The sequence below is a fragment of the Lactuca sativa genome, chromosome 4 (assembly GCF_002870075.4).
Source record: "Lactuca sativa cultivar Salinas chromosome 4, Lsat_Salinas_v11, whole genome shotgun sequence".
Lineage (NCBI taxonomy): Eukaryota > Viridiplantae > Streptophyta > Magnoliopsida > Asterales > Asteraceae > Lactuca > Lactuca sativa.
This window is the reverse complement of record NC_056626.2, coordinates 327,711,865-327,735,305: the sequence shown is the minus strand read 5'-3', so window position 1 is coordinate 327,735,305 and position 23,441 is coordinate 327,711,865. Positions and strand designations below refer to the sequence as shown.

Sequence of the window (23,441 nt, the reverse complement as noted above, 5' to 3'; positions counted from 1 at the left end):
CAACAAAACAATATGATGAACCATTTATGGAGGTATATATAAAGTTATAAACTACTCCATTATCAAATACTTAAAAAAATTTTAAGATAAAAAACTAAAACCAAGATTTATTGATGTATTCGTTGTGATATCGAGTATTTCTCATGTCTCTATGTTGAACGATAAATAACAGATAAAATTATTTATGACTAAGTACCAAATGACTTTTATAAAATCTTATTTAATATTAATAAACTATATAAATAATGGCCATTCGATTTTCCTTTTCGCTAATGGCATTTTGGATAATTAAAAGGCAAAGTAGGGGTAGTTTTGGTATAATACCAACTTTTGTTACAGTCCATCTTCTTCATTAGCAAGCAGCACTCCTATTTCTTTCATTCCCCTCCCCCTCTCTTTCTCTCTCCCATTCTATCACCATTCTTAAAACCAATAGCAGCTGATAAATATAGATACATACACTGATATACACTCACATATAAAGAGATGTGGAGGTGCGTGTCACGTGGTCTTCGTATTCCTTCCCGGAGATCCACCGCCGGCGGCTTTCTCTCACAACGATTCTTCGCTTCCGAATCGGTACTCTCTTATGAATCCTTGTATGTTTTATTGCGTTTTTGAATTAGTCGAAAGTTAGGTTTTTTATTTGGAACTGAAATGGATCTACGAGATAAGCGTTTTCACATCATGCAATTATATTTTCGATTTTTGAATTGATTTATGTATTGTAGCGTGTTTTGCTTTTGATCGGTTGTAAGTCATTTAGTTTTTTGTTTTGTTGTCGAGAGATTGTTGATTTTTTAAAATTTGATTACCACACCGAGGCTTTTTGAGATTTAGCTTGTGAAATGTGTGTCTGTGTGTTTTCTTTTTTTAATCGTGTTTTTGGATGTGGTAAAACAGCGTGTCGGATCATCATATACGATAGTTGATCATACATACGACGCCGTTGTGGTTGGAGCTGGAGGTGCCGGTCTTCGAGCTGCGATAGGGCTTTCCGAGCATGGATTTAATACTGCTTGCATTACCAAGCTGTTCCCTACACGTTCTCACACTGTTGCAGCTCAGGTTTGTTGTTTGTTCTAACTATTTAGTTCTTGTTTCTTCAGGTATTTTTGTTTACATTTGATGATCGATCTAAAAAAGTTTACAGTTTACTGAATGGAGCTAGTTTACATTCTAGGGTTTCTGGTCATCCTACAAACCCTCCTTTAACAATCGACTATGTTTTATTCCTAGGGATTAGATTCAAAAAAGTTGGAACTTACGTTTCCAACACTTCTTTTCAAGTTGTAATTTTGAATTATTGGCCCATTAGCACTTTTTGCTTTTGACCAAAGAAGAAGTTTACATTGTAGGTGTATATCTTGCCTCTGCAATTCCTTGATGTGATCAAGTTAACTCAATAACTTGTAAATATTGAAGTGGATGCATTTCTTATCCCAAGTAGTTTTGTTTTATATTGTTTTGGTGATGAAACTAAGTTGAGTTGCATTTTCTAAATGTATGCAGGGAGGTATAAATGCTGCATTAGGAAACATGACTGTGGATGACTGGAGGTGGCACATGTATGACACAGTTAAGGGAAGCGATTGGCTAGGTACTTCATTTCCTTCTTATTTCTTTTATAATATACCCTGTTCTATCTTATAAAAATATTATTTCAAGATATATTTATTTTTTGTTTTTAAATCATAACAAAGGTTTTACATTTCTATAGGTGATCAAGATGCTATCCAATACATGTGTAGAGAAGCACCCAAAGCAGTTATCGAACTTGAAAACTATGGTTTACCATTTTCTCGAACTGAAGAGGGCAAAATATACCAACGTGCATTTGGTGGTCAAAGTCTTGACTTTGGCAATGGTTGTTAACTTGATATCATCTTTCTCTACTTATTCCAACTTATAAAATAAAATAAAAATCTTATCTCAAATTCTTCATGTTTATTTCATAGGTGGACAAGCTTATCGTTGTGCTTGTGCTGCTGATAGAACTGGTCATGCTTTGTTGCATACATTATATGGTCAAGCAATGAAACATAACACACAGTTCTTCGTGGAATATTTTGCTTTGGATCTAATCATGGGTAGTGATGGTATGTTGCCTTTTTCTTTTTCCCTTGAATTAATTATATTTATAATTATATGTCAAAAAAGTGATTTCATTCATATTGTTTATAACTTCATATGATAAATTTCTTCCAGGAAGCTGCCAAGGTGTCATTGCACTGAACATGGAGGATGGGACACTACATAGATTCCGTTCTTCTTCAACAATCTTGGCAACTGGGGTGATTATTTGTTAATGGAGATTAATTTTGTGTCTATGTGGATTGTGGAAAATGAAAATCTACTAATTATTTAATCCCATTTTATTTTGTTTTTCAGGGTTATGGTAGAGCATATTTCTCAGCAACCTCTGCTCATACATGCACAGGAGATGGAAATGCTATGGTTGCACGTGCAGGCCTTCCTCTTGAGGTATTAATATTATAACAAAACTTTATTTCATCATTTTCATATTGATTTATCCATGGATGTGAATTGTCATTTTGTTGTGATTAATTGTTTCAGGATCTTGAGTTTGTGCAATTTCATCCCACTGGTATATATGGTGCTGGGTGTCTTATTACTGAAGGTTAGTGTATATTTCTTTTTGTTCAACTGAAAAGACTGTTATAACCTCGTTCATCTCAATGCAGGGTCTCGTGGTGAAGGGGGTATTTTAAGGAATAGTGAAGGTGAGAGATTTATGGAGCGTTATGCTCCAACTGCAAAGGATCTTGCATCAAGGGATGTTGTTTCAAGATCCATGACAATGGAAATCAGAGAAGGTCGTGGTGTAGGTATGTTTTATGTTTCTTCACCAATTTAAATCTCAAATCAAGGAATGTTTTTTCAAGATCTAAACCCTAATTAATTATATGTTATAGGACCAATGAAGGATCACATTTATCTTCACTTGAATCACCTACCACCAGAGGTTCTCAAGGAGAGACTCCCTGGTATCTCTGAAACTGCTGCCATTTTTGCTGGTGTTGATGTTACAAAGGAGCCTATTCCAGTTTTGCCAACTGTCCATTACAACATGGGTGGAATCCCAACTAATTACCATGGCGAGGTATATATATATATATAATTAATTATATACTATCATTTCAAATTTTCAACCATTTTTTTTTTATTATTCATTATTTTCTATTTTACAGGTTGTAAACAAAAAAGGTGATAATCCTGATGCCATTGTTCCTGGACTTATGGCTGCTGGAGAAGCAGCATGTGCTTCTGTTCATGGTGCTAATCGTCTTGGAGCAAATTCTCTTCTTGACATTGTTGTTTTTGGTAGAGCTTGTGCTAATAGAGTTGCAGAGATCCATAAGCCAGGTGAAGGTTTTTTTTTTTTCCTAAGTTTTACATGTATAAGTAATAGAAAATATGCATGTCATATTGACTCAAGTTGCTTTGATATATACAGGTGAAAAACAAGCACCATTGTCAACGGATGCTGGAGAGAAGACAATTGCATGGTTAGACAAAATCAGGAATTCAAATGGTTCACTTCATACCTCTCAGATCCGATTGAACATGCAGCGAATCATGCAGAATAATGCTGCTGTCTTTCGCACACAGGAGACATTAGAAGAAGGTTTGTTTGTTTGTGTGTGTGTGTGTGTATATACATAATATGTATATTTATATTATTTACATATATATATTTTTCCTTGTTACCATATTGACCGACTATGTGAGTGTTGTAATACAGGTTGTGATCTGATTGACAAAGCATGGCAGAGTTATCATGATGTCAAATTGAAAGATAGAAGCTTGATTTGGTAAATTCAATTGGACTTTTAAGATTAAGTATTTTTTTTTTTAATTATGGTCAGATGTATTTATGTGAAGACATATTTCAGGAACTCTGACTTGCTAGAGACGATAGAGTTGGAGAACCTTTTGATTAATGCATGCATCACCATGCATTCAGCTGAAGCCAGGAAAGAGAGTAGAGGAGCTCATGCTCGTGAAGATTTCACGGTTTGCTCACTTTCATATCTTCTTTTTCAATTTCATTCTTCTCTTCGATTCATCTTTTCTCATAAATATTCGATTTGATGCTTTTTCAGAAAAGAGATGATGAGAAATGGATGAAACACACACTCGGGTAAATATCTCTATTTCTCTCTTAAATTCAAGAGATAACATCTTACTTTTTTTGATCATGACATTATATGATGATCTTAAAATATGTGCAGATACTGGGAGAATGAGAAGGTGCGACTAGACTACAGGCCGGTTCACATGAACACTCTTGATGATGATGTGCAGACTTTCCCACCAAAGGCTCGCGTGTATTAATAAAATCCTCTCACATGGATTGAATATGCTGGTTATCATTATCAAGAATTATTTTATTATATGCAAAATTTTGATAATAAATTGTTGTTGCATTCGTCGTTTGATGCAAAACCCTGAAAACCTGCACATAAGTTGTCTCTGGTAGATTGTGTTTGTAACTTTGTTTTTTTTAGACTTAGAGCGTAATGATTTATGCTTACTGCTTTGACTTGTCATGGATAAAGCCAAAGTGTGTCTCAGTTCACAATAAGATTGTAGTTTATAAAGTTAAAGATATCTCATATGCGTGTATGAAAATGGTTATATATTACATCTTATAATTGTGTTGAAACAAAGTATTTGCACCATTAGTATGTGTGAATGTCATGAAAAACTCAAGTTTATAACAAGAGAAAAGAAGTATTTGTACCATTAGTATTATTGATGCGAAAAAGGATCTTTGGTTTGGGATCTTGATTGATCGAAGGAGAAAGCAAAAGAATTGACTACAAAGAGGAGTAATTGATTCGTCTCTTGCTAGTTTAATTTATGGTTGTAAGAAATCACTAAATATGTGATCAAGATGGATTTGATGTTATACAAAAATACACCATAATCCAACAGTAACAGTAGCGTCCAAAGATTTGTGGATATGACATGGATTTAAATTCCTAAACTATAATCCTTCAAATCCAAATATGCCTTCAAAACCACAACAGATGTGGTCGCATCCCACACCACACTATCTCTTCATATAGACATGAAAACTTCAAGGGATTTCCAACAACTTCAATTATGTAAGTACCCTGAAAAATGCATTAAACCAAACATCTCCTTATCAATACTAATTACTCACTTCCAACGTACCCGAAAACCATAGCGTTCCAAGAACATAGTCTCTTTGAGGCGTTCTATCGAACACTTTAGGGGCATGCTCCATGTTTGAACACTTTATGTGCATCTAGATTAAACAATTCGTAATGAAAACAGTCGGTTCGATTCTTTTCCATGATAAGAGTCTTTTGATGTGAGCACTGTTGGTATATGTTGGAGAATGTTCATTTCACTGAAATGGTCAAGGATTTGGCAATCGTATGTATCTGGGTAGAGTATTGTTTGCGAAAAAACAGGATAACGACACTTGGAAAGCAGAAGTGAGAGATGTCTGACATGAACATCTGCACTCAGATTGTCCATGATGAAAATGGACCACCGAAAAGATCGTGGATTTCCACATTTGCAGAGCATCTGTGCACTTATCAAACTCCTCTGACGTTTTCTCTAAAACATGGATGATTTTAATAGAATTTTGAAGTTGTGCAAGATGATCGGTAGCAGCCGGTGGAAGAAGTGGAGGTCGCCCGAGTGGCAGAGTTTGCTAGTGGAAGTGGGAGAACCGGTGGGGTGGAAGAAATAAGAACGGGTGGGGTGGTATGGTGGGCCATATTTTATTTAATATACTTTTTTTTGAACGACATGTAATGTTTTTATTTATGGACATTTTTTTTAAGCAAAACCTAAAAGCATCTTAGCAAAATCCAAAAAACACTATTCCTAAATCCAAAACCCAAAAATTGGTACATTTTTAGCAAAATCCAAAAACATCCTATGCATTTTAGCACAGGGTATGCATTCAAATCTAAGTTAGTTGTGTAACACTCTAAAATTTTAAGCCAATTTAAACTTTTCAAAAACAACCCGGTTTCGTAAAGTTATTACAAAAAGGTTTTCAATACAATTATTATCAGAGTCTTCCCATGAACATATCATAAAACATAATCATGAGGAGCGGTATGATCACGCCTTTGCCTTGCCACGATCTCCTGAAGAACCTGAAAAACATTAAACCACAACTGTAAGCCCGAAAGCTTAGTGAGATACCCCCAAAATACCAACCACATATACCACGCATAACATAACATAACCAAACAGAACAACCATGCACTTCGGGTCTACTGTGTGACTGGTCTGCCGCACCGGGCCTTTAGTCCACGTGGTCCACCCTCCGAGTCTAGCCATATCCATCGAGTCTGCAGTGTGGTTGGTCCGCCCGCACCGGGCCTTCAACCCACCTGGTCCACTCTACAGTATGACTGGTCTGCCGCACCGGGCCTTCAGTCGGCCTGGTCCACTCTCCAAGCCTCGGCACGTCTGGTCCGCCCTCGTGGGGCCTACAGCCTATCCCAACCGCTCTCTGGGCCTTCGGATTATCCGGTCTGCCCTGGGTATGTTGGCCTACATCACAAAGCAGGACCCGCCTCAACCTAACCCCAGTCATAAAACCATGTGCACATAAACATACAATCACATACAATTCATATCCAATCAAACCGATCTAACAGATCACATAGCATGACATACTCTAAACAGGATACCGACCTAACCGGTCACTAGCATAGCATCATCCCATATACCAGGATACCGACCTTAACCAGGTCTCTAACATATCATCATCCTATATACCAGGATACCGACCTTAACCAGGTCTCTAACAAATACCCTCCTAACTACCAGGATGCAAACATAGCAAAACAATAACAACGATACCCGGATTACAATCCGATAAAGGGCCGGCCTTGGTGCCGTAGACCCTGTCGATATAGTGAGGATAACTCACCTCGTAACTGCCGACTGAAAAGATAAGACCGAGCTGCTCCGACCACTGAAACGATCTCCACCACTAGCCAACACCAACACTGAACTCAAAACAAATGCCAACAATTACCAAAATGCCCCTGGAAGTCAACTGGTCAACCCTTGGTCAAATTCAAAGTCAACCTCCTGACTAACTCGACTCGCCGAGTCAGCGTCCCTAACTCAGAAAACTCCCATAACGCGACCCAACTCTCCGAGTCGCCCCAAGACTTGCCGAGTTCCACCACTCTGAGTCCCCTCGCACTTAACTCACCGAGTCCTCCCTTGACCCACCGATTCATGGTTCAACCAGAAGAAGGTTAGGACCTCACGACCAGACTCGCCGAGTCCAAGAATAGACTCCCTGAGTCCAAGGCTATCTTTAACCAACTCGCCGAGTTCCTGCCCATCTTCAAGCAACTCGCCGAGTACCTCTAGATCTGAATCCATACAGAGGCTTCCCAAGTCATGCAGATGATCCAAACAATAGATCTTCCCTTCTACAAGCCATCCATCACGTAAAGTGGCAAACTTTACGAGAATCCAAGGAGATCTAAGCCTTTTACACTCTAGGGTTTGGGTTTGGGACAAAAAGGCATCACCAATCACTCAAGAATCGGGACTTTATGACATATAGGACCATCACAAGCTTAGATCTGAAGTAGCATCCTCAGATCCAAGCTTCTATCTCAATTTAGATGTCATATCAACCACCACACATGAACCCATGAAGAATTAGCTTAAGGAAATGGTTCCTTACCCCTGGAATGAGCCCAACCAACTGTAGATTCCTGATCTCCCCAAGCTTCCTGATACAAGCCTCCAATCTTCAAGCTTAAAGCACCAAAGATCCTTCTCCAAGCTCTAATTCACTCAACAATGGGGGTCTCCTCACGAATTTAGGGCTTATGGAACTCAAGGAATGGTAAAGAGGCTGGGGAGAGGACATTATGTTCTTTATATAGGGCTTAATCCTCGGGACTAGGGTTTTCTCCATACAGCACCAACTCGCCGAGTCCAACCATGCGACTCGCCGATTTGGTCACTTAACACGCGACCAGAGTCGCGACCCTACTCGCCGAGTCCACCCGTGGACTCGCCGAGTTGCCCTTTCACATTTTACACTTTGAACCCTGAACTTGCACTTCTGAACTCGGGATGTTACAAGTTATATTTGATTATAACACAAGGTATGCATTCCAATCTATGAGATTTTCGATTATATCTAGTTTATATTATTGTTTCATAAGTATGTTGCATGTAACTATAAAATATTTTGTATGATTTTTTTTGATGCGCAATTAATTGTTTTGTAACCTAGAAAACTCATGAACCCTGCACCCCAAAAAAGACATGCCGCGTCTAGGCTTAATTAAAATATTTTTTCGACTTACTCCAATAAGTCATTACTCAATTCTACATTTGAATCTCATTAGTATATTAATGGATAAAGTTTCCAACTTTATCTATCAAGGCACTCGAATCAAGAAAGATCTAAACTTTAAAACTCCAAAATGATCAAATGGACCATATTACTTGCATGACTTAATAGGAAAGCACAAGGTCTCAACTTTCCTAATCCAAAAGGTCCAATGAGCATTCCAAAGTGCTCACAAGGTGTTAGAGTTCTCTCAACTCGAAGAACACAAGCAAAATGGACCAAAAAGTGAAAAATGAAACAACTAACAAGATCTAATGAATCATAGAGCAAGTTATGAACTTTATACTCACAAAGGTTCATAATAGAGTGAATTTGTTCGATCTAAACATTGAACCGCCTTTTATGCAACAAGGGAGCCTTCTTTATCTTCAAGCTTCACTCAAAAAGGAAGAAATAAGCTCTTAAACCATCCAAATACTCAATAATAAGAGAGAGGAGGCTAGAGTTTCTCAAGAAACATTGTAAGGGTGTTGGAGGTTGAGAATATTCAAACCTTAAGGGTTAATGACCCTTAAAGAGCCACAAAACCCTAAATAAAACGTTCAACCCATGAGCCTTGACGCCTAGTGCCCATAAAGATGCGCCCCACATCCCTTCCGATAAATTCCAGTTTTTAGTTTTTCTGATTTTTGTGATTAATTTCTTCAAGTTTCGGTCTTTGCTTCTACCATTCCTTGGACTTTAAAACTGTAACATCCTAAAAATCAAGGAAAAATTTTCATTTTTCAAAAACAACCAAAAAGTCCATAATTGTTTACAAGCATAATTTCCAAAATGTCAAAGTCACAAATCAGAGTATTCCAAAATCAAATCTCATAAAAACTGAAGGATGTGTGCGATCAAACCTTCGCCTTACCCCGATCATCTGAAGTATCTGAAACATATAACTTAAATTGTAAGCCAAAGTTTAGTGAGTTCCCCAATGTAATACACACAACCAAAAAAATATACATAATGCATGTTGGGTCCACAACCTATCGATGATTACCCTGGCCTACAACCTCCTGGTTGGATTGCCATACATATTTGCATATCGGGTCCATAATTTCCCAATTAGATTACCCTGGACCATAACCCCTGGTTGGATTGCCACTCTGGCTCACAATCTCCCGATTGGATTGCTCCGGGTTTGCTGGCTTACAACACAAAGCATTACAACCTCAACCCAACCACACTATTTCGACATATGTAACAGATAAACATATAACTAGAAAGTACTAGTAATCATGCCGATCTACCAATCTAACATATAATCAACATAGCATCATCCTATATCCTATGATACATAACCTAATGAGCCGACATTGGTGCCTTCGACCCACGAGCGCAGTGAGGAAAAACTCACCTCACAGTCTGAAATGATAACAGAAAAGAATGTTGCTCCAAATGCCAACTCTAACAAACAATGACCTAGTCTCGAACCACTGCTCAAAATACCCAGAATACCCTTAGGTCAAACTTGTTTAAAAGTCAAAAGTTCAACTCCAGACTGAGTATGTGCTGCGTACCCAGAATCTACGCATGGCGTACTTATTCATCTAAAAATGAGACCTCTATGGAGTACGCATTGCGTACTCAGAAGTACGCCTAATGTACTCGGCCAGATTTCAATCCTTCATGTTAATTGCTTAATCCCTAAAGTCCTTTCGTCGAAAACTCAGTTCTAGTCCCAAATAACATTCTAAGTCATAAAGTTTCCAAATTTATGATTTTGCATGGCTATAAATTGTCCAAATCTTAAACCCTAACATCTAACAATGTTAAAGCCACATAATACATGCATAGAGGAAAATGAAGGGTCAAGATCCCATTTTTATAACTCCAAACATCCCAATACATTCAAAAGGACAACTCATTTGGTCTAGAGTATTCCATACTCACCTAGACCAAGAATATGGGACTAAAAGCACATAACTTCTAAAACTAGAATGATCTGAAGAGATAATCATAAAGTTAAGGACTTTATACCTTCTGGGGGTTGCTTAAGAAGTGTAAAACTCATATCTATAAATTTTGGATCTCTTTCCTTTCTTCCCAATGACTTCCTTCTTTTAAAAGTGCACACCAAACACCAAAATGAGCTCAAGACACCAAAATGGAGATTAGGGTTTGTTGGGGATGAAAAGAAGGATGGAGGCTGATGAATGAAGGGATATTAATGAGATAATGATGCTTAAATAGGGTCCAGACCCTAAAAATTAGGGTTTGGGCATCAGCCTTGTACGCCCAGCATACCCATAAAAGGTGTGTTTTCCACTTAAGTGACCAAGGGACCGATTTGCAACAAATTTCATATATAAGGGGCAAAAATGGAAAAATACCTTGATCAAAGGTGTTACAATTCTCCCCCACTTGAATCAGAATTCATCTTCGAAGTCAGGTGTTGCGAATATCTCAGGGTAGTGGTCTCGTATCTCTGCCTCGGGTTCCCAAGTCCATTAGGAACCCTTCTGATTCTGCCACTGGACCTTGACCAAAGATACCACCTTGTTGCGCAAGGCCTTCATCTTCCTATCTGATATGGGCATATTTAGTCATATAATTCATGCATTATCTTAATACTTTATGTTGATTTTATCTTATTTAATGAAAAAAAGGTGCTTGATTAGTTTATAAGTTCATTTTTCAGCAACAATGACATGGTCGGATGGAAAAGGAAGCAGAACTAGCGATTGGAGGCTTGGATCTTGGATTTTGAAGAAAGATGGATGTTGCTGGACAGCTTGACTCCTCGTCAGTTTTTTGGCCACATCTCATGAACCGTAACTCCGATTGACGAGATTCAAAATGTTCTGAAAACTAGACACAATTTCGGACGACTTTCGTGTTTTGAGAAAATGCTGATTCCAAACGTACTCGATGAGTTGGGCCTCAACTCGACGAGTCACTTCGAACTTTCGTGATTTTGAAGTCGCTGACTTGCTGTACACGGGTTTTAAGTGATTAGAAGAAACCCTTGGGGGTCACCTCTGTTTTGTGAAAATCTATATAAAGGGACTTTCAGATCGATGCCCTGGCATGTAGAGAAACCCTTGGGGGTAAAGTTGCGATTAGAAGACCTGCTAAGGTGCTGGAAGCCAGAGAATCAACCCTCGATCCAATTTTGAGAAGAATCAAGGCAAATTCAAGTCCATTCTTATTTATTCTTTAAGTTGAACTATGTTTTTACTAATTGATTTCATTTTTGAGCTTGTTTCTGCTGTAATCATGAGCTAAAACTATTATCTTCTGTTTAGGATGGATGACTTTATGATTATGGTATGATTTTATGGTTAGGATTAATTTTATTTGGTAATATTGTTTTGTTAAGCTTGTTAAAGAACCTTATATGTTAATAATACTTATTTTCTGTTAATAAATTAGTAATTAAGTTGTATGAACATCTCTTAATTGCTAATCTCATATGATTTATGTGAACAAATAGTTATATGCCTAGGAATAACGAACGTGAAACTAGGGTTAACTAGAAAATGGGTAAGTTAATGTGTGAGCTTATGTGACGAACTATCAACAAGGAGTTAATTGAATTAGCATATTTGATTAGCTTATTACAAGTCTTACTTAATCCGAATTAATAAACTAGGAAATCTATTAGTTTAATCACTTGATCACTGCTTGAATTGATATGTTTTCTAAGGATTAGTAATAGCGAACGTGAACCTAATCACACTTATCGGTAGCCAATGCCAATTAATCCATTGCACTCATCATAAAATCAACCATAGGAATAAATGATTCAAACCTAAACATAAGTCTCTTCTATTATTGGATTTAGTTGATTTTTGTTTGCTTAGCTGTTAGTTGCTTAGTTCGAGTATTATTTAATTGTTTAAGTTTCTAGTCTTGCAAAACTAGAGAAAACCCCCTTTCTATTACTTGTTTCATTTAGATAATACTAACATTTATTTTAATTGTTTACCGTTCCCTGTGTTCGATACCCTACTTACCTGAACTAAACTGCTAATCGATAGGTACACTGCCTTTCGTGTGTTTGTCTTTGTGATTAAGTTAGTAGGATTAAAACTAGTGCGTTTTACACACATTAAGTTTTTGGCGCCGTTGCCGGATAATGGTTCAAACAGTTAATTTTATTTGCTAATTGTTATCATTTTTATTTTATTGATTATTTTTTTATTTTAATTCTAATTTTTATTTATTATGTATTTTCCAAATCTCGATGCTTTTGATGCTTTTCTTGAGGAAGTAGTGCAGGAAATTGAGCAAGAAGATGAGGAGTATGACTCAGATGATGATTTGAAGAAATCTGGAAGATGGTTAGATAACTTATTGTCTAACGAAAAAGATCAATCTGAGTCACAAGAGCTAAATTTACAAGATGAAGATTTTAATCTAGAAAGAGATTTGGAGGAGCTGGAAAGGTTGCTAGTAGAGAGGTCAGATGAAGAACAAGAACAAACTGAATTGCAGGAACCAAGCTGTGGTTTGACCATTACCACGACATACCCCTCTGTAGTTCCGGTTTGTGTTTCGAAGCATGGGGTGACGATTCCAACTTTGGAGTAAGTTCTGAAGCGCGATCCATTTCTGATTAGTACCCGACCGGTCCTAACCCTTATCAAGATTCTTGGGTTTTACAAATTCAAGTTTGTTTGGCCAATTTTTGAAGAAAAGAGCCAAACTTTACAAATTGGTGCACAAAATAAAGTACTTAATGTAATGGATGGAATGGCATTGATTTTATTAGAAGTTTATTAATTTGGGAGTCCAGCTCAAGACTCGCACAAAAAGTAGCGCTTGCGGGAGGCAATCCGTCATTAGAGTTTGCTTTTCGTTTTCTTTCTAAACTTCTAGTATTTAGGGATAATTTAGGATTTTTATTTAGATTTATTTTTATTATTACTTGGTATTTGTTTTTGATCTTTTCAGAATATAGGGTGAGGGATAGAATGAACGAATAAAGCGTGAGGAAATAAAGTGAGGGGTCGAGTCGTAGACGAGAAGATTAGAAGATTTGAGTGATTTTATAAGTCTGATGGTTTTAACGGTTAAAAAGGAGTTTTGTCATTGAAGAATATAAGGATGTGTATTACCTTAATACCCTCTTTGACCTCAAAAACAGACCTAAGGCAGAAAGAAGAATTTGCACGATCAGAGCCGAAAATTCGTCGAGTGCACCCTTATAACTCGACGAGTTCCGATGAAAATTCATGATTTCTTCCCATATGACGATTCAACTCGGCGAGTCTCCACATAAAACTCGACGAGTTGCTCATTCGTTTATCTTTGAGTCGACGATTTGATTCAATTCAAGGTGGCAATTGACTATATTTTTGAAGACCATTTCTAGGCGATTCCAAGATGCTTTTTCCCACATATTTAGAGTTGTCAACCACACGAGATTTGACACCCAAGGCATGGATGTGTTGTTCCCATGCTAAAGTCAGCTCAAGATGGAGCTCAAATGAAAAAGATCAACCTTGCAACTACTATCCTAGGGGATTTTGTTCCAATTCCCTATTTATTTTGTTGTTTTTTTATCATGCGTAATATGCAATGGGGACATTGCATAAATTAAGTGTGGAGTAGGGGGTTGGTTGCATTAGTTAAAATTTTAGTTAAATTTTGAAAATTTTGAAATTTTGGCATTAAAATTGCTAGGGCTAAATTAGAAATTTTTGGTAAAAGCAATTAGGAATCATGCTGGTATTATGTTTGATGATTCTTTGAAGATCCAAATGTTTAGTTGAGCCTATATACGTTATAATGCATTTGTGGCCTCCCTTATTCTAGTGAAATCATGAGACAAAAACACAACCTCGCTTAGTTTGAGGGACACAATATGTTTAGCATCGTGTACTTGAAATGTATCCAGGAAGACTAATATCTTTAACTAATAAAGGTTGAAGTTGAGTGCCCTTGCTTAAGCATATAGGTTTTGAGTGAAAAAAGTGAGGTACATGTAAAAAAAAGAGAGAATTACAAGAAAAGTTGTAAGAATTTTGGAGCAGTTAAAGTAAAGCTCAAAAGATCAAATTTCTGAAGATTCAAAAAGTTGAAGATACCAAAAAAATCAAACAAAGAAGGTGGTGAATTCAAAGAAATCAAAGACAAATTATCAAAGAAGTTAAGAATTCCAAAGAGCTCCATAGTAGTATCGAAAAAAGTTGTAATTTTTTCTAGATTATGTATGCTTGGGTTGCTTGACCAAAAATACCTTGAGATTAGGAAGTTTTCTACGGATGGATTCGGAGGGATGCATAAAATGAGCGTTGTTCAAAAGAAGTGGGCGAGTGTTTATGAGGATTGTAAGTCTTTAGAATTGAGGGGGGTCCTTAGGAAAAATTTTAGACACAAATGCATGTGTTGTGGTCTTGGCATAGTGGTTGGGTTTGATTGGAATTATTTTATGTAATGCTAGTATGCTAAATTTCAGTTATGCTTGGGGGCAAGCAAAAGTCTAGTGTGGAATTATTTAGAGTTGAGTGCCCGGACGGATCGGTCGTCCGTGATCTTGACCTCTAATGGAAAATCCAATGTGCTTGAAGACTCAACAAACCTCTTGCTGAGTGCAAGGGATACAAATGATCAGGTAGCTCCCGAATCAAATAACACCAATACTGGAATACCGTTCACATGGAATGATCCTAACAGAATACATGAAACATGAAACATAAATATATATAAATAAAGATAGGGAGAACTGTTGGATTAGGTGTCTAAGCCCATAACTATAATTGGTATGTACTTGAACTGAAAGTAGCATGGTCCATTTGGGTTGTGTGACAACCCAAATTTATTTCCGTTACATAATCCCGTTTTCACTAACGGAATTCGTCGTTATATATAAATTTTCGTAATATTTGGAGTCGTCAATAAATAAATATCTAATCATTTTTATTTCTTGACATTATCATTTTAGTATAAGTAAATATAACTTGTAAGTGTTAACCCCGTTTAACAAAATAAAGTTATATTACTTTTCAACCACTTCACCCGGGTAAAAAGTTTTAACCCCGTTAAACTTGAGCATCGGGTAGTCGGGTACCGGGTGCAATACCCGAGGCATACTTAAGGGAATTGGATGCCACTCTACACCCTTTTACCACCCCAAACATACACTCTCTCACTACTTTCTCTCTCTAGACCCGATTCCGACTCCAAAACCACGAATTCCGGCTTCCAAACGTAAGAGTTTCTTCCCTAGCTTGTTCTAAACATAGTACATTGTATTTAGAACACAAAAATCATATGAATTAGAGGAAAAGAAGGAGTTTACGGCCTAAGAAGCTCCTTAGGCCGTAAACACCCCAAATCATGGCCAAAGTCCCATTTTTCCCTCCTTTAAGCTTGTATGCTAATTAAGGAAACTACCTATATGAGTTTGGACATCAAAACATAAGTTTTTAGAGCCTAAAAGAGGGTTTACGGCCCAAGCTTGTGCTTAGGGCATAAACACCCAATTTCCATGTTAAATTTGCCCCAAAAACTCATCTAAGGCATGCTAGAATTTAGTTATGAGTTTAGGAAGTGCTTAGGGCCATTTAACAGCACATTTTGAGGGAAAAAATGGAGTTTATGGCCCAAGCATAAGCTAGGACCGTAAACTCCCCCAAACATAACCAAATGAAGCTTTTAAACCCCCAAATTGACCCTAGACATTCACTAGAATTATAGAGGATTGATTTAAGGCCTTAACATCCATTTTTGGGAGGAGAACAAGAGTTCACGGCCAAGCCTAGGGGCTTACGGCCATAAAATCCCAAGGAGTGGCCTTTGGGCCGTAAACTCCAAGGGAGTAAACTCTTGGACTCCCCCGTAAACCCTTCTTGGCCTTGTACAATTCCCGAGAACCACTTCTAAGCCCTAAGACCCCGAATCAATACTAGAATGTCTAAATGTTTTCATAAAAGGCATAAAATGATTAATTATTTGTAAAACACATATTCCACATGATAATAGGGTCTTAAAAGGTGTACAAGTCCTTATTTGGCACCAAACGCTCAACCGACACTTTCACCCGATTTACCCGATTTACTCGGTTTCAGGTGAGTTCATACCCCTTTAATGAACCTTTCAAGTGTTTTTATATGTTTTAGGGGGGATACAAGTCAAATATACATGTTTATGAAAATTAATCACATGTGATTCACTATTCGTAGTTCAAATCACATGTGATTTACCACTATGCCTTATAAAGGAATTTTGCGTCTTCAAAACTATTTTGGATAAATAAACAATTTTCTAAATGTTTCCCTTTGGACAAGATTTTTATTAAATAAATTTTCTTATAAAATGTAACCACATTAATATATTTATATAAGTAAGACTTGAAGGACTTAGGACCGATGGCTCGCCTTATTTCCTGTTCTTGTTTAATTGTGGGCTTAGGGTAGTTGTTATCCGTCCGACTGTCGTTGATTTCTTAGTTATATATCATGTATATTAGTGTTGGATACGAGTATTTTCATTCCATTTGATGCCTAAACCACTAAATTGACAAGAACCATACACACTAAGTTAACTATAATAGGTATAGTTAAGGTCGCTACTACTTATCACCGCTACTACTGTACATACTATAGTTCATACTATTACAAAACGATACGCTAATAAGAGAACACACTATGAACTACATAAAAGACTACCACACTATATTACAAGAGAAAACACTAATCCGGAAGATAACACACTAACTCTCTACAAGATACTCTACGCGCTACATAATGTGACCAGAGCTTTCCGGAAGGAGGGCGACGCTACATGTATAGATCTATACGGAGCAGACACTATTAGATCCCGACTGTTAACTTCAGTCCGAGCCAAGAAGACCCAGGGATGGCACTACTTCACTACACTGTGCATGACCGGGAAGGTCATGGGATTCCTCTATTACTCACACTATTGGTCACAGGAAAAGGAATACACTACATCCACACTAAAATACTAAGACTAGAAGTCTCAGTTAATATCCCGAAGTAAAATAAGTATCTATTACTAATGGAAGTTCGCACCACTATTTCTGTCAACAGGCATAACTTTTCTTTTACTTACACTATATAATGGAAGATTTAGTACCTCACTTTTACAGTAAACTGTTTTCAAGGATAAAACTTACATTCAACTTAGAGTTTTCACTTACGATGTATTTTCTGGAAAATATAGGATTTTCTAGAGTTTTCTATTACTATTAAATGTAAATTGCAGTTTTTCACACTATATGTTCTAATACATTTTATACAAAATTTACACTAAATTCTTATGAACTCACCAGCTTTATGCTGATACTCGTTTTCAAAATAACTTGTATCCTCAGGTCAAAGATAGACAGGTAGAGGTGCAAGTATTTTGGAGAAGATGGAGCATACAAGATCCATCTCTTATTTTTGTATTACTTTTGGTGTCTATTGAAACTTTACAGAACACACTTGTAATTAAACTCACTATGTAATGAAATGGTGGTATGTTTCTTGTTTTTACTATTATGCAATTGTGATGATACTGTACATGTCGTCCTCCACCCCGAAACGTATTCCGCCGTTATCAGTTTTGGGGTGTGACAGATTGGTATCAGAGCATTGTTTATAGTGAATCAAGTATATCAACCTATAAAAGATATACGAACTATAAACGCTTCGGGACTAAAACACTCTGACCAGAATATATACTGATAAGTACTAAAATATTTAACTAGGTATATACATACACCTCTATAAAACACAGAAGTCAGTATCGCACTAGAACAGAACAAAAGTATTAAGATTGTTGGACAGCACAATTGGGCTTAGAGACATATAGTCATATCTGGGGGGATGTAGCCTGATCAGCTAAATTTTTTATGGGAGTGACTAGCATGTGCCTAAGTTTGGTTGTGGTGTTGCAACAAGTCTAAAACTTACCAACACTACCACAACAACGTTAGAACAAGAATACTATAGGAGTATTCTGTATACCACTAACTACATATGTGAACACAAAAAGGGTCGTTACTGGTAGGACAATAGTTGCTAAGTGGATACACCACAGTTACATGTGACTAGGGCGCTATAGACTAAGAATCTGTGGCCTTTGCTTCATTTCCTGTTCTTGTTTGATTGGGGATTTGAAGTTAGGGTTGCTTATTCGAAGGACTATCTTGCTTCGATTGCATGTAACTGGTATGCACTACGCAAGTATTGGGTCGACTAATAACGATTCATCTTATAAGTATCTTAGAGTAGTACGTCTATTAACCTTTCCTTTCCCCTTTCTCGCGTAGATAGCATGGCTGGCTTCCACCATCCCGGTGATCCGTACTATCCAAACCAGGGCAATGGAGGATGGCTCGATGAGGAGTCAGACGATGATCACCCAATCCCTTTGGATGATCATCATGCTGAAGGCTTCTCGGATAGCTCGAACTCCGAACCAGAAGTTAACAACCAACCTCCTGAAGCTCCGAACCCCAACCTCCGTCCGACATTTCGTGGTCCCACTCCTATGTGGGCCATATCCTTGCACCGATGGAGCGAGGAGTAGGGCCAACCCTTACCTTATAATGGAGACCGAAGCTTCTACAACCTAAGCGAAGGAGGATCAGCAGATCGGGTTCTGCCCATCATGATCCGAAGGATTGCCAGGAATATCGAGCAGGGTCAAGCGACCATTGGTCGAGTTGTAGAAGTAGATGCCAACTCGAATCTCAACACTGTTTGCATCCGCCAACTTGAAGAAGCCATGGACAGGACAAGGAGGACCAACGAGGCTCTGCAGCATCAGCTAGCTGCATCCCGAGTCGAAGTTGGGGAACTCCGAGCATGCCAAAGGACTCATGAACGACACCTTCAAGAAGTTATGCGTCAGCTAGCGGATCTGAGGGTTCGCCCGACAAGTAACTGTCGCCAGTAGAAGACGTCTAGTTACCTCACTCTTTTGTTTAAAGGACTAGCCTTCCCTCTCTATGTTTCGTAAATCACTTGTCTGTAAACATTCCTAGCTTAAAAGTACCCTAATTAGGCCTCTAGACTGCTAACATTTTCCCTATGGTTTGATGTAAGACCTACTGTTAGGTCATTTTTCATGAACTTGTATTACATCATTAATACCAGTAAATTGGTAGTTAACTACTCTATTACTATGACTCTCATTCTAATCCTTGGATTATGTTGATTTAATCCATGAAACACTCTATTCATATACGCAATAGACTCTTACTATTGCTATCATTTTTATGATCTTCCAGTGAAAGATGCCTCCACGAAAGCGTCCGAACAGAGGAAGACCAGCAACTCAAACCCCTCCTCCACCTCCTCCTCCTCCACAGTTCGATCCTGTGCTGTTCCAAACGGCTGTGACCGTAGCTGTGACAGCAGCCATGGCTCAAATGAACTCAGGTGATGCGAGCGGTGGAAATTCTAGATTTGGTGAAGCCCATCCAAGAGTGCAGGGATACACTTATAAGGACTTCATGAACTGCAAACACTACTAGAAAAAATCCCTTTAATGACGCACAAACAATGACACGCGTTGATAGACGATACGCATTTGTTCGTGCCCTAAAAAACTAATGTCAGTTTTGCAAAATATGAAGGATAGAGGGCACCGCATTTGTGCGTGCCCTAAAATTAGTGTCAGAAAAGAAAAAAAAAGAAAAAGCGGAGGGCACCTTTCATAAAACGTGTGTCATCTAAGAGTGTCGCTTTATAATTTTTTTAATGAAACACGCGTTTTAAGCGGGATTTCACCCGCCTATACTGGATCCCAAAAATTAAACCCCCCGCCTCTTCCGATTAGCAAGAAAAAGCCCTAGGGCGTTGGTCTTCATAGCAGCATCGCACCACCACCCAACCTCCGATCTCGCACCGCCAACTGTCTCCGACCATCTTCTCCAACCATCTGGGAGAAGTTGTTTCCAAACGTTTCAAGATTTCATTACATTTGACCAGCTTCTAAACCAATTTTCCCTTCCATCTTACGAAGACATCCTATTTTTCTTCTTGAGCGATTCCCCCCTTCTCCTCTAATTACTTTCTCAGCTTCTCCCCTGACTTACAACGAGAAAACCCTAGTTCTTTCCTTTAACTCGTCTTTGCAAAATCAAGCGCATACAACCATCATCTATGAGAGTACGTCTGTCTTCTTCCTCTTACAATCACTAAGCCCTAACACCGAAAATTGAAAGTCAATTGACCCTCCGTTCGAAGAAAAAGGTAATAATTTTCCTTTATTTATTCCATTTTGTTACTTTGACCTCATATTCTTCTGTTCTTCATCTTTTTTCTTCCAAATTATCAATTCTAGCCCTATGCTGTGTTTTCTTTAAATGGAGAACTATTCAATTTAGGGCTTGATTGCAATTTTCTCCACGAAGCCCTTCTTCAGTAGTCAGCTTTTTCATCTTTTTTCTGAAGGACAAATGCCCTTCTTTAGTGATTTCAGGATCCATGTAAGTATCAATGTTGAATTCATCTTTTTCCGATTGCTTTTCCATCTCAGAACACAAACTAGTGATTTTGGTTTTCTTGCTGCTTTAGTTCTCTAAATATTCCTTGTGCAAGGGAAGAAACTCTCTCCAGACATTCTATTTTGGGCCCGAATGGACTTCGTGGACAACACCCAGCTCCTACCTTCAATGTTGCGGTAACTTCATTTTCTTTTTGGATTCGTCTAAATGCATAGCATTAGCATCTTACTTTCATTTTTTTCTTCCTATTATTGCATGAAAAATATACTCAATCATAGCAGTAAATATCATGTCTTTGCATGACATTACTATAATTGGGTGCTACGATGTTATAATAGGAAAAGGAAAGTAACAAATAAATTTAAAAGTACGTTGTTATTTGTTCATGTAACCTTTTTTGATTCAGTAACATGGAGTGCTTATACTCTTATATGTATCTGAGGTTCGTTATCCAAGCAATATAGATTTGTCACCATCAGAGAGTTCCATGAATTCTTCTCTCAAACTTGGAAGTGGTTCTACTTCTACCAGACAGAATTATGCAGGTAAGCAAGGTGATTGTTTTCAGTTTACATTAAGGTTATCCTTATTGAATCAATATGTTTTCTTGTAGGAAAACATCCCTATTTACAGAATCACATGCCTACCCAAGGTCCTGGGGGTGGTCTGCTTTCACAAAACCAGAGGACAGCAGTTCCTCAAGTATCTTGGGTTAGTAGTGGTCAAGGTGTAACAGATCTCCCATTCCCAAAAAGGCTGGGAGTTGAGTTTAATGGGAGAGATAGCCCTCAATCTGCTGAGAGACAAATAAGCTTGCAGACAACTAGTGCAGGTATCATGGGTGGCATAAGACTGTTTTTATACAGTTATAGACAACAAGTTAAGTCTTACTTATCATGTCAGATTAATTTTTTATTTTCAGGTCAAAGTCAAACACGTCAGTATCCAGATAATGTTGTTCGACCTTCTATTGGTATGACTACTTGCTCTCTTTTTAATTTCTTGAGATCGTTTTTATGACAATCAAATCGAATTGATGCAGCACCTGTCAGTTATCCGATGAATCCTCAAGGTCCCCTTTTCAGTCATGGTAAATAAAAACCTAAGAAGTGTATGTATACAGTTGGATATATTGCATACATATTTGATATTTTTTTTGTTTGGTCTTATGTAGGCCAACCTCAAATGGTTCAGCTTCCTAACAATACTAGAGGACAAGCTCCTACAACTTTTGTTGATGGTCTCTCTAATAATTCTGATTATTATGCGAGACCATATCACAAGAGAAGTGCAGTGGCCCCACCTTCAGGCGCCCATTGGGTTCAACGCCAGAAGATGTCACATCCAACAACTACTCATCATTCAATGCTAATCTGATTCCCCACAAAACCAGCTGCTTCTGTAACAGCCAATCTTGCTCATCCTTCCATACCAATCTACCAATCACAATCACAGACTCAACAACGTGTTCGTGCTCTTATGAATCCATTTATACCTTACACATCAAATTTTAGACCTCGTGTTCCTGTGACAGCTGCTCCTAGTCCTACAGTCTCTCATATTACATGGAAAGGTACACTATCGTTTCTTACTCTTACTATTTCTTCATATATATATATGACATGGTAACTACTAACTAATGTAATGTGTTTGATTATATGCCAGATCCTGAGACAAGTCCTCCTGAATTGACAAAATATAAATGCTTGCTATGCAAGAGGGATCTTTCATTAACATCAGAAGGTGCAGTATACCAGCCTACAGCACCACCAGCAGTTGCTGTTCTTCCTTGTGGCCATACTTTTCATGATCAATGTTTGCAAAAAATCACTCCTCAAGACCAAGCAAAAGATCCGCCTTGCATTCCTTGCGCCATTGATGAAAATTAGGTCCCATCTCTATTCTCTAACCCTACTTTTTATGGGTCCTTATATAAATATATACATACTAAACGTATAGATAGATGATTATATTTGAGATCAATTGGATGATTTTTGTTCTAATCACATAACTCAAAACTCTGCTAAACTGGTAGAGAACTGAAAAGATTTGATTTAGACCAGGTATTTTGGGTTTGGAACGTGATTCTCATTTCAATTGAGTACATATTTAGAGTTCTTTGGTCTCATTTGAATTATATTGGATGATTTATTTAACAAAATGTACATAAAGTTATGAATCTAACTTGGCAATTTTTGGTAGTCCACTTTTGAATTTTGCATATCGTATCAAGAAAACACGAGTTTTTTCTTATGCGACTACTACAAGTTATTTTATGGAAGATTTAAAGGAAACCATTTAAATATAGGGCTAATGACGTAAAAACCCTTAAGTTTGTAAGTTTTTGTCGGTTTTACCCTCTTGTAGATTTTAGGTTCATTAAATTCGGATATTTGCAACTTTTTTTTTAATTTTAATTTTACCCTTTGGTTTATTAAAGCCTTTAAGTTTGATAGAAATGTTCGATTTTACTCTTTCTTTTTGGTTCATAAAAGCCCTTAAGTTTGGTTTCTAGTTCATTGTTTACCGTGAGACTAACCAACCTAGCAAGCTACAGGTGATTAGGGGTCCTTCGTGTGTGTGTGTATTTCTTTCATTATACAATTTTTATCTATTTATTATAGTGAT

General features: G+C 37.6%; 2 protein-coding genes across 2 annotated transcripts; both read left to right on the top strand.

Annotated features, from left to right (window-relative positions):
* Positions 1 to 364: 364 nt before the first annotated feature.
* LOC111901866 (succinate dehydrogenase [ubiquinone] flavoprotein subunit 1, mitochondrial) lies at positions 365 to 4,640 on the top strand. Its single transcript, XM_023897729.3, has 16 exons — positions 365 to 579; positions 904 to 1,068; positions 1,513 to 1,600; positions 1,721 to 1,867; positions 1,959 to 2,099; positions 2,209 to 2,294; positions 2,392 to 2,484; positions 2,578 to 2,641; positions 2,706 to 2,849; positions 2,937 to 3,124; positions 3,213 to 3,387; positions 3,479 to 3,649; positions 3,767 to 3,836; positions 3,918 to 4,038; positions 4,128 to 4,165; positions 4,257 to 4,640. The coding sequence occupies exons 1-16, from the start codon at positions 487 to 489 to the stop codon at positions 4,357 to 4,359; spliced, it is 1,887 nt and encodes a 628-aa protein (XP_023753497.1). The 5' UTR covers positions 365 to 486; the 3' UTR covers positions 4,360 to 4,640.
* Positions 4,641 to 21,300: 16,660 nt separating this feature from the next.
* LOC111901898 (uncharacterized) lies at positions 21,301 to 22,702 on the top strand. The gene is made up of 7 exons (XM_023897753.3): positions 21,301 to 21,358; positions 21,427 to 21,645; positions 21,736 to 21,786; positions 21,856 to 21,903; positions 21,988 to 22,053; positions 22,207 to 22,386; positions 22,479 to 22,702. Exons 1-7 carry the CDS (start codon positions 21,301 to 21,303, stop codon positions 22,700 to 22,702), a joined length of 846 nt encoding a protein of 281 aa, XP_023753521.2.
* Positions 22,703 to 23,441: the final 739 nt, after the last annotated feature.